General features: G+C 41.2%; 1 protein-coding gene across 1 annotated transcript; it reads right to left on the bottom strand.

Moving 5' to 3' along the window:
• Positions 1 to 2,134: 2,134 nt before the first annotated feature.
• Positions 2,135 to 8,457, bottom strand: LOC147450784 (uncharacterized). Its single transcript, XM_086519822.1, has 3 exons — positions 7,863 to 8,457; positions 3,315 to 3,382; positions 2,135 to 2,697 (listed from the first exon to the last, which is right to left on the bottom strand). The coding sequence occupies exons 1-3, from the start codon at positions 8,334 to 8,336 to the stop codon at positions 2,247 to 2,249; spliced, it is 993 nt and encodes a 330-aa protein (XP_086375948.1). The 5' UTR covers positions 8,337 to 8,457; the 3' UTR covers positions 2,135 to 2,246.
• Positions 8,458 to 12,049: the final 3,592 nt, after the last annotated feature.

The raw sequence follows: 12,049 nt of genomic DNA, 5'->3' as shown, positions 1-12,049 counted from the left end.
GGCTGACCAATTATTTGACTAAGATGGTCAAGCATGAGTTTTGTCATATTGCTCTAGTCACTTACACCATTTCCCTTCTTGCTAGAGATTGTTGTAATAGAATCCCTTCCGACTTTTGTCCTTCAAAGCTCTAAATAAATGAGCCTAGTTGGCTGGGTCAGGTTTGAGGGCGAGCTCTCTAGCCAACATCGGAGTCTTTTTCATCTCCTCAGCTTGCAACTCAGCAAGTTTCACTTTGGCTTCAAGCCATCTTTTGTGCTCCTCTTGTGAGGCTCTTCCACTTTGCATACTTTTGGAGATCTCTTCTAATTATTCTTTTAGCTCCTTGTTTGTGTCCTCTTGAGCTTTTTCTACTAGAGGCCTTGCTCATTTGATCGTTGAAAGCAGCTTGTTTGATCGCGTGGATTGGTAAGGGGAAGTTATTGGTAAGGGCATTGTATTCAGGCACCTGCGTGCCCCACTAGGGGTGGTCCTATTGGGTAAGCAGCAATTTGATTGGGTGTTGATCAAGATTAATAACAAAATGAGAAAATGGAATTCTGTAATCCTCCCCTTCCATAGCAGTGTCACTATCATTAATGCTTTCACGATCCCTTACATTTCTTTCGTGTCGCCAATCCTTAAGCTGAGGAAATCCAATTGGAAAGATTTTTTGAAGCATGTTAAATGATTCTCATGGAAGAGCAACACTGAGACCACGAACCCTTGCAAACAATAAAGATGGGAATGGTTAGAAAGGACAAATAAACAAGCCAGCATTGGGATCTTGGGCCCCATGCTACATGTAGAAGCATTGGGTGCCAAGCTAGTTATCTCGCTGTCGAAGCAAAAGAAACAATGGGCCATCATGGCCTGGGATATGATAAGTGAAGGAGAGGTTACCTTGAAAGGAGGAAATGGAAGGAGGCCATAGTCCACAACAAGATTCTGGCATGTTTCTAGATGTCCTTTAAGCTAGAGAGGTGCCAATTAGTGATGAGAGATGACACCTTTCCTCTTTTGTCACATTATTATTTTAATTCTCAAATGGGTATTTCTAGAGATTCCTTCTAATCAAGAACATCAACAAAATTAATTTGGCACACCTCAAAAGTTGTTTGTCCCGCCTACTAGCACTATGAAGCACGTTATATACGTATAAGGTGATCGAAAGTGCAAACGCAAAAAAACAACATTTGTTTTCCGCACATAGTTTGCTTCAAAAATCTTTGCAAAGGACACGATTGAAGGTGGACTCAACAATCGTGACCTTTAAATCTCATGATCTATAGAGCCTTGTAGATGTAAAATCTATGCTATAAAAAGCTACTTTGCTAGAGGCCACATAAAAATATTAGGTTACCACAAAGTTTTTATTCTTGTAACCCTGAGGTGCATTATTTAAACAAGTTAAATAAAATGCAAACACATTCGTGGTGTACTTTAGACCATTTTAATCTTTGAAATTTAGATAGCAATTTGTGAAAAATCTATTTTGTTACAATAAGTTATAATCATACAATAGATAGTTGTTGTTTGTGAAGGTGTTATTTTACTTTCTACTCAAACAGAAAACAAAGATTCTACCAAAGATTTGACTTTTTCAATTTAGGCATAAAAGTTGCTAAGCTGTTGTGGTCATTTAATTAGATCCTCAAGAGTGGTCATTGAGTTCAAAAAGCAAATTGAGTCATTGGTGAATAGTCAATCTATTGCTTTGGTACAAACAATGCCTAATATTCTTATTTCTAATGAATTAGCGCTTGTCAAAATGACCAACTAAGAGGTGAAAAATCCAACTTGTATCATGAGATGACATACCAAATTACTACCACAAGAAGATTTAGAAATTTTCTCATGTAAGAAAACAGAGTCTTTTTCAGTGTTTTTCATACAAATTATGAATAATGTCATGAGCTTCTGCTCAAGAGGCACCGCATGCCTAGCTAGGTACGATTGGGGATTGGGGGCAAGGGACACAAAAAGTAAGCATTTTGACATTTACAAAATGCCAAAAATTAAAAACTATTATGATGTAGAAACTTTATCAATGGAATTTCAGAAGCAGGTTGCATTCAAAATCAAAACTTTGATGTATAAAAAATTTCATTGATATTTCTTTGATCTAAATAGAAGAGACCCTTAATCATTCTCATTGTAACCAAAAATATCTTATATGGATTTCTTCCCTTATTTTTTTTTGAATCAACCACAATCAATTTTGAAGAAAGGATTAGGTCGCATTGCCGATTGAAATGGGTTATATACTAGTACTTACCAAAGATGCGCTTGCGCTTTGAGTAGGCAAGCAAGGCTTTGGCATACATAATCTCATCCATATCAAGCATAAGGCAATCCAAAAAGAGAAACTCTGTGTATGCAGATTGCCATAGTAGAAAATTACTAAGTCTCTGATTTCCACCTACACGTATATAAAAATCTGGGCTGCGCTCATGAGCAGGTAGCCATCCTGTGAACATCTCCTCATCTAAAAGCTCCTCACTTATATCAGTCAATTGCAGATGTTGATCATTCCTTGCTTTGGCTACAATTCGTCGGCATGCTTGAACAATTTCATTGCGACCACCATAATTCATACCAAGTGAGAGCTTCAAACCATCGTTTTGAGTTGTTCGATGCTCAAGCATTTGAAGGGCATCTTGTAATGGTGTTGGTAGACGACTGATGTCTCCGATTGTACGAGCTTGGATATTTAACCTATTCACATATAATCAATCTAAAATGGGCTTTGTAGAATTTTGCTACTTGTACATTTCAGCATTTTCATTGAAAATTGAATGCCTCGGTTCCATAAATTTGTAGTTTAACAATGGTTTAAGTTGTGAATGTGTAACATAAGCAAATGTTCCTTAACCTTTGGAAAAATAAAAATCCTTTCAAAACTTATTAAATGCATAAGGAATTAAAAAGCCTCATGAAAGTGAGAAGTCAAAAGACTTTCCATGCCCATATATGGAGGTGGTCTGGTCTCCAATGTGTGCATTGATACATTTCTTTTAGCGTTTTGTTCTCTTTAGAGTTTCCTTGCCCTATTTGACTTGCTTGCAAAATTAGACCGACATACTCACACTATTTAGTCCTAGAGTCCTTGCACCAGTTGCACTATTAAGTCTTGACGTGAGTTTAATTTTTTAAAAGCCATTAGGAAATAAAAATATATATATATATATATATATATATAAATATGTGTGTATATATATATATATATGGTGTTAGTAATATTTTTCTCTGATGAATTATGATAACCTTCTCATAAAGATGAACATTCAATCAAAACAAAAAAGAGACACATTTGTGTTTGGTATCTAACTCACTTGATGAATTCTTCACACACATTATGCATGAGCGCTGTGTAGCTTTGGAGAAGGATTTGCATTTCAACCTACAAAAGAAGCACTATCAGAATATAGTTCCCAATCAGTCAAGAAGTTAACTTAATTAATGCTCGCACATAATAAGTTTAATGAAGCCTTTGCTATAAACACACAAGGCTAAAGAATCAATGCTAAAGAATGCATGTTGGGTGACACAGAGGGAGGGGGTCACCTATCTTGTTGTGCTTGTAGCAGGTGAGAATCGAGCTCTTGTGTTCTCAAGCATTGACAAGCCCTTTTGTGCTAACCATCCAAGGCCCAAGACCTCTATGCTAACTAGCCACTACATTGCATTTTTAATAAGAAAAAGGCGTTGGTTTCTCCTTCCTCAACTCCTCCCTCCTCATGCAGGGGCTGCTCTACATTGTGTTGCATGCACTCCCTACTTGTGTGTGCTACTAAGGTCCCTTGTGTCCACTTGTTGCTTGGCATGACACATGTCTACCACTTTCAATTTCCTACTTTATCCATTTTTTATTTCCTACTTCATTACAAAGGGGGTATCTCCACCTAATTCCCCTAATGTACCCCACTTTTTGAGAACATGTCATGCCCTTGTTTTGCCCCCAAACCGATAGCAACATCTTCAAGAGAATCTCCTGAAAAAAATGAAATTGTCTCACCTACTAGGTAGGTGGAAAAATCCACACTTAGCGGTATGTTATGTAGAGCAAAGGAAAACTTTGTGAAAATTACTCTGTCGAGTTAATACTTAAGTTTCAATACTTTATATGCGTCTATACTATTATAAAAGGGCGAAGGATTCCGGCACCCTCCCTTGGACACGTTGCAATCCCTCCTTCAGCTGGCAGTGTATTTTGCAGCTCCGACGATCGCACAGGGATTGAGCATGGAACTAGAGGGGGGAGGGGGAGAGAGAGGGGGGGGGGGGGGGGGGGGGGGGGGGGGGGGGGGGGGGGGGGGGGGGGGGGGGCGGGCGAAGGCCGCTGGCCATACTAGTACACATAGAAAATTAATCAAATATGTAGTCACACTTTAGCATGTCATTTCAAAAGCTAGAGTTGCATAGAAAAAGCACTATTACAAGAAAAAGAAAGAACAACTTTTACCATCATTAGCTTAACATGTGTCACTAATCATCAAGCTTTTATATACGGTTCACAATTGTTCCCACAAGGTCTTCATGGTTTACTATGAGCATGGTAGTTACAAGAGATGGAATGGTTGACTCCAAACCCTTGATGGATTTGGTATGTTAGTTCCTAGACTCCCAAACATGTTGGAAATAGTAAATAGTAAACATACAATTTATTTACAAACTTGTTTTTCCAATTCTTCCCTCCCAAGATTACATCATTCTTGAAGGACACTATCTTCTAGGTCATTTGTATCCTTACTAATTTTCTCACAAGACCTCTTGTTGGAGGACATTTTTTAAATAAGTGAAGGGGATCCTCACTAGCCGCTTTGCACCCTAAGCATCCATTAGAGCCTATCCCTCTGGTTGTGATTTTAACCCCACTAGGGATACCCCCTACAACACCTTCCATAACAAGATTTTCATAGCTGAGGACCATTGAGGGTCCTAGATGTTGCTTACTATCAATGTTTGTCCGGATGCTAGCCATTGATTCTGTCACTACTTGTTGAATGGAGATAAAAAATCTGTTTTGAACATAAGGTTGCAGTAGATTGCCTTTGTTTGTGGTTTGGTAAACATTCTATGCACAGGACAATGCCAAGCCTTCCAATCAAGTTCATCCCCCAGGGAGGTCACCTAATATAAATGTAACTTATCACGTGAGTTCAACAGAAGGGTATTTAAAGTTCTTGAAACTTACAGAAATATATATAGAAAAGAGCATTATTTTTTCCAATATGAAAAAAACTTACAGACTTTAAAAGAAAAGGGTGCATTATATTCTTAACAAAATTCACAGATAAGGGGTTTTACAAACATGTCTTGAACGCACATGATATGGTAGTTTTACACATAGTGAACCCCCCGAGGTTCAGCCTCATAGACATGCATAAGAACATTACTAAGGCCTTCAACTGCTCTAATGAGTAGTGGTTGTTCAACCTCGAGGGTGTCACTACATTAAAAAGTTTCCTATCACATGGGTTCAATAGAAGGGATTATTTTACTCAATATTTTCTCACATTTTCACATACAAAAGGGCATTGAAAAATGATCTCCAAAAAAATTTTATAGATTGAATAGGAAATTTCACAAATAAAGGGTTTCATAAATATTCCTTAAACGCACATGATATATAGGTTTTACATATAGTGACCCCATCTCCCCCCCCCCCCCCCCCCCCCCCGAGCGTTCTGTGATGTTGAGGTTATACTTGGTAGCTAGTTGATCTACATCTTTCCACCTCATGTTGCCTCCATCCTAGAATTGGGTCAAGTGTATGAGTCCTTTGTTATTGACTTTATTGGCAAGCTCTCTACAGAGCGGACTTAGTGACTTTCCACTTTTGAAGGACAAGCTGGGAACCAATGTGTTATAGAGTTTTTTAAGTATCTAGGTGTCTCACCCCATTCGAGTGCCTCTGAAGCTTTAGTGCATTATTGTACCAGCTTGCCCATGATGCCTCCCAGTTTTCGGCTTGCCCATTGAGGTGCCAACTTTTTGTCATGAACCTCGATCTCTTTCTACCAACCCCCTCGAATATTAGCTTTACTTTGTCAATCATGTCCCATGTCATGTGATGGCACATGCCTGATCCTATATAAAAATTAAGTCTAGAGATTTAGCGCACTAAGCTTTAGCCCCTGCACTACCAGTTCAAGTATCCCAATGCCGCCTTGCGTCTTTGGCCCATCCAGACATTCTCATTTAGTCCGATGCTAGGATATAGTATCTTTGGTGTAATTTTTTCATCGGAATGTTTTTGCAGATTTCATAACTTCCTTCCAATGACGTTTTGTTATTTTGAGGAGAGGTCCAATGAAGAACAAATATGGAATCATAAATGAGTTAATCATCTTCACCTTGTTGTAGTGGAATGGAAGGAGAACATGTTCCCACCTTTGCATCTTGGTGCGATTTTTGTGCATGGCCCATTGAAACCTTTGCTAGTAAGATATTCCCACTGCTAGTGGCCACAAAAGACCTTGGCTTTTGAAACAATATTTTCTCCTCACCATTGTGAGAGAGATCTATCGAGTCACATTTTGAAAGAGCGATCATTCTTGGTTTTTTTCCCATTGCACTTACATCTAGAGGGTATGGCAACTGTTTGGACAATATCTAGTGCCTTTTTGAACACCTTAGGGCTAGATTTCAAGAAGAGTAGTGAGTCATCAGCAAAGAGCTTGGTCATGAGCTATTTGTTATTTGGCAATGGTAGTCGTTTGGTCATTGGAAAGATCTTAGAAAGTAATTTTTAAATTCAAAAACTCCAACAAATTTGAAGCTAATTTGTAAAAGTTACAGCCTCTCCATTCATAAAACAGAGTTGTCACATCAAAAAATGAAATCTCCTAAAATATGAGGAACCTCATAACATGTGATACATATCAATAGAAAGATCTCAAAGAGTGCAATATAATTCCAGAAGATTATACTATTTTTGAATTCACCTATAAAAATTTTACTAAGCGCACATGTTGGAAAAGAGAGAGAAAGTCAACATGCTCATGAAACCCTTTTGAGTGTCGAAAGTTTTAGCTAAGTAAGTGGACCAACGAGAAGAAGCGCCATAGAAGAAGGCATTAACACTGCCTTAGGACTAAGTAACACCCATATTTAAGAGGGGGAGGCAATGGGATCAAAGGCAGAGAAGCTCACGCGTGAAAGCCGAGAAGATCACGGCCCCAAAAATCAAATCAAAAGCTAAACCTGAACACGCACTAAACTTGGACAGCCTGGGAAATGCATTTTATTTTATAATATAATGTTGTAAAAAGGGTTGTGAGTACACAATGCGTGCGCGGGTGAGGTGGTTAGCCTATGTGACCCTAAACTCGGACGCCCAGGTCTTGGGTTCAAATCGTCCCACCGTGCCTCCTTTTTCCCGTTGGCCATGTTTAATGTGCCTCGCCTTTTTGATGGCACACCTCGTTTTTCCCGCTGGCCAGGTTTAGTGTGCCTCGAGATTCCGCCCCGCAGCCCCCACCGTCGATCCCATTACTCCACCCCGCATTCAATATGGGTGTCACTTAGTCCCAAGGTTAACACTGGGAAAAGACCATTCACTAACTCTGTCTACTTGGCATGCCCCACCTCTGTCATGAATATTCCATGTACCCACAACGCTCACAACGCTCACCATTCAGTTCCAACCAGACGCGTTCCTCTGTAGGTTGTGGGTGCTATTGAGCGCTTCACTCATTGGCAGGTGTTCGTGTGAACGTAGCTGGTGTACAATCTAGTAGAGCACTTGATTTCTATGTGGAAAGGCGCACCAGACGCATTTGGGACATGGATAGAGTGTGAACGAAGCCTAATGGCGAGGATTCCATGGTGTCGTTAATGTAGAAGGGACAAATGAAGGGTGGCGTGAGAATCGTTACCTGAGGACGACACCAATTTTCAGTACAGACGAAGCAGGTGGTGAAAGCCGAGATGCCCCACGCAGCAGACACCTTCACAATCTCCTTCCACTTCTCTCCGCCAGCCAAGCAGGCGGTAGTCGGCGTGGGAACACCATTCCGTCGATGCCACCCGTCCAGAATGAATGCCACGTGGCCCGGCATCGTCTCCGCATCCAGTCCGTGAGGAAGCTGAACTGCATGTCGCCCAGTCGGCGCTTGCTGATTTGCTGCAGTCGGCTCCATTCTCTGATCCATGCCAGATGAAGAAGGCAGCGCTGCTGCTCGTGTCTTTATTAAAGTTTGAATGCGTGCACCTGCGGGAGCTGCCAGCTGAAGAGAGTGTAGAGGTGAAGGCCGTGTGGTCATTATAATGCCGCTAGCTAAAGCTGCCGCACGTGAAGAAGAATTAGGCGCAGCAGAGCCAGCCGCCATAGCCATGCTTGCGTTGTGCATGAGAGAGAGAGAGAGAGAGAGAGAGAGAGAGAGAGAGCTCTGTTTTCGGTCACCTTAAAGCACTTACACTCGCAGCTTGAGAGATGGAGGCTGATCAAGCTCAATACTATCGAGCCCGCGCTCTCTACGTACTCCATCTGTGCAGCGTCTCACGCCATCATGACAGGTATTGGCTACGAGTACTGCCAACTACCAATGCGCATTGTGTACAACGTGTAGACCGTATCTGCTTTAAAAAAAAGACTAGTACAAGATAACCTGCTGGGTGCCACAGCAAGATAAACCTCTCTTTTCCTTCTGTGATCTCTCCATATTACTACTAAAAGTGCCTTTTCTGTACTCTGAAGCTGTGAAGGACGCGGCTCCTACCCTCCAGGTGCTCTTACCCTCCAACCGCTAGGCGCTTGTCTTATGCATCACGATTCACACATGCCCACCGGTAGTAAAATCAGATGTACGAAGGATTGGGTGGCATGAGACACCTAGTACTTCAGCAATCAATAAAGAGAGAGTGAATTAATCAAAAGACAAGTGGCTAAAAAACGTAAACAAAATAAGGGAGGTAAATTGGTCAAGCTCAATGAAAATATTGATCACTCTAAAGGTGTCGAGGGGGGACTATTCCAACTCGAGATAATATTCTTGCTTAAGGACTAATTGACATAGGCACTTGCTCTGGGTGCAAAGCAACTTCGGATGATCTACTACATCTATTTGAAGATTGTACTTCCTTGCAAGATCTTGTTGTTGAAAATCTGCAAATGGGTGTAGAGGACATGGAAGATACTCTTCTTTAGGAATGACTTGGTTCTGGGAGGGAGATTAATGTGATCACGAATACGTGAACATGTTAATGACGTTGAGTGATCATATTTCATTGAGTGGAATCCCATGTTGTTCCCCACTTTACCAAAGTAAAAAGAAAGCTGGCATGTTCTTTTCCCTTGGTGCCTCGCGGCCTGCGTCCATCCATTCTTGATCGCAAGCCATGCGGCCCTGCGACTCCCTGCCCTGCAATGAGCTACTCTCCTCGCAGGTTACTCCCCCACCTCACCCCTGGCCCAGCCCGGCTGCCTGTACTGCTTTCCCTTTTAGATCGGCTACATTGCTACCCTCCTCCACACCAATCGCTTGTTGATCCATGCAGGGACATCATGCATAAGGGCGTGCATAGCAGAAGAGGGTGTGGAGGACACCACTCGATAGCACGACAAGCTGATGCGCGCTCGAACCGGCAGGTCGTTGCAGGCCAAGCAAGGGAGAGGAACAGGGAAATGCCCGAACCAGCTAAAGTAGTTGAATTGCTTTTGAACAGGCCCTTCTATTGCACAGACTCATTTGCTTCATGCAATTGTTGTGCACACACACAACAACTGCATTGAGCTGCTGAAAAAAATACGGGGCTCTCTCTCTGAATGGATTTGCGCCACCAACCTATGAGCTGTCTCACTCAGTCCATGCTCACCTGACAATATGCCTCCCTGCGTGCACACCCGTAGCTTTGACGAGACAAAATTGACCTCCTGCTCCCGCAAGAGAGATCGACTCCCTGCCACCTTGTGTGTGTGCGAGAGAAATATCTAGCGCGCGGAAAGAGCATGAGATATAAAGGAACATTTTTTTCTTTTTGCCTTTCGTTTCGTTTCGCTCTCTAAAACTTTGTAGCTTTTCGTAAGTTGACAGATTGTTTATCAGTATTGCCTTTTCCTGTCAAAGCCAGAGAAGCATCTCTTAAGATTCCTATTAATAAACTCCTTTGGAAAATTGGCTGGACCTACTCGGATGGAGTTTTGGTGGGTTTCCACATCACCACTTATCAACTTTTTGTTATCACGTTTATTGTGATTATGTGAATACGATAGTAAACATTGTGATTACAAGAAATTTCACGTGATCACAAGAATATTAAATCCCTGCTCCTAAGCTATGACATACACGATATATACGAGTAGAGTAACATGACATTAGTGGGTCCTATTTATAGTAGTATAAGTGGGTTCTAATTGGTTGAAACAGTCGTATTGTAGAAGAGAGAGAAAAAAGAGCTCCTCCAATGAGAGAAGAGCCAACGTTATGTAGAAAAATAGGCTAATATTAACTCTCTCTCTCTCTACACCCTCTCTCTCAAATAAGTTTAGTGGGTTATACGTGAGTAATGGATTTTTTTTCTCTCTCTAGAAGCCATAGCTTGCACACCTGGAGCTCTTTTAGCTCTCTCATTTTCTCCATCCTCTCTCTCATGCAAGAGCTCACCATAGATCTTTTCCCTAAACTGTGTAGTGGTGCAGATCTAGAAATCCTTGAAAGCTCAAGCTCCAACTCAATATCCATCTCAACTCTCAACTACACATTCATCTGCATTCTAAAGCTCCATAGCCAAGCACAGAAAACTAAAGCTCCATCTCCATCCCCATCGCCGACTATATCACAATCTCCATCTCCAACTCTATCACAATCTACGTATCCATCTCCATTTTCATATCTTGATACAATGGATTTGCAAGACATCAGCAATAAACCCTCAAATTTTTGCTTGCATGTGGACTTGGATCATGAGTATGCAACTATGTGCAGTAACCGATACAGAGGATATATTCCCATGGGTGTGCTACAATTGCAAGGGACAAAAGCCATTGATCTTTGGAAGAATGGAACTATCTACCCCCTTGATCGATAGACTGGTGCACCTCCACATTTTTGAAACATCACACAGGTTATACTCTTCTTGGGTGATGGCTTCAATGGATTTTTAGGGTATTGTGAGAGGCTCCATTCTCTCTTTTTGCAAGAACTCCATCAAGTTCAACACAACCTAGGTATGCTTCAGGCATCAAGCTTGAAGGAAAATGAACAATTCATGGCATCTTTTGTGGGAGAAAAGGAACAAGTGATGGTGCGAATCAAGGACTTACAAAGCACGTTGTAGAGAGGAAGGCAAAGCTTGATGAGGGTGTGGAAAGCATTGATCGAGCTGTGGTTATGTTCGCCTTTGGTATTCAACTCAAAACCTTTTATGGTGTGGTGATCACTTCACTCACCTGCCCATGGGATACAATGCAAGAAGATGGAAGCGCAAGGCTATGGGGATCCTTTTCAAATGTGGAGACGCTCACAAGAGACGTCTACGACAAACAAGATAAATGTAGCATTTGAAGTAACCAAATTTTGTAGCTACTATTTGTTAATCGACTTCAATGTCACTCCATTTTCTTTGCAAAGCAGGGAATGTGCAGAAGCAATACTAGGTTGCAATGATACAAAGGATTTAGTGCAGGCCTCTATCCTTGAGCACATTGTTCATGAGAAGGATGTCATCAACATGATATCTAGTCTTGCAAATGTAATGATGCGCCAAAGTGTTCAATTTTTTTGTTAAAGGACCTCCAAGACATTATCAAGCCGATTGATATGTTTATGGTTTGTGAATCAGAAAGTCTTAGTGATAAGGGATCTATGGCATTGTATGTATACTTGCATCGCATCTACGTAGCAAGGTCAGTGACCCGGTCCATACTTGCTACACCGTACAATATGGTTATGGCAAGAAAATCGGCAAGTAATGATGTTTCCACATTGCTAGGTGGCTACAAGTGGGTTGATGATGGCATACCAATGTCTCCATCAAAAGTTTTTTTTTACAACAGGTTTAACAATGTCTACACTGAGGTAGAAGAAATATAGCAATCTATTTTTCAATATTATGATCTCAGAAT

This window comes from Adiantum capillus-veneris, chromosome 9 (genome assembly GCF_014529385.1).
Source record: "Adiantum capillus-veneris isolate H3 chromosome 9, ASM1452938v2, whole genome shotgun sequence".
Classification (NCBI taxonomy): Eukaryota; Viridiplantae; Streptophyta; class Polypodiopsida; order Polypodiales; family Pteridaceae; genus Adiantum; species Adiantum capillus-veneris.
The sequence above is the reverse complement of the archived record's forward strand: the minus strand, read 5'-3'. Positions and strand labels throughout refer to the sequence as shown.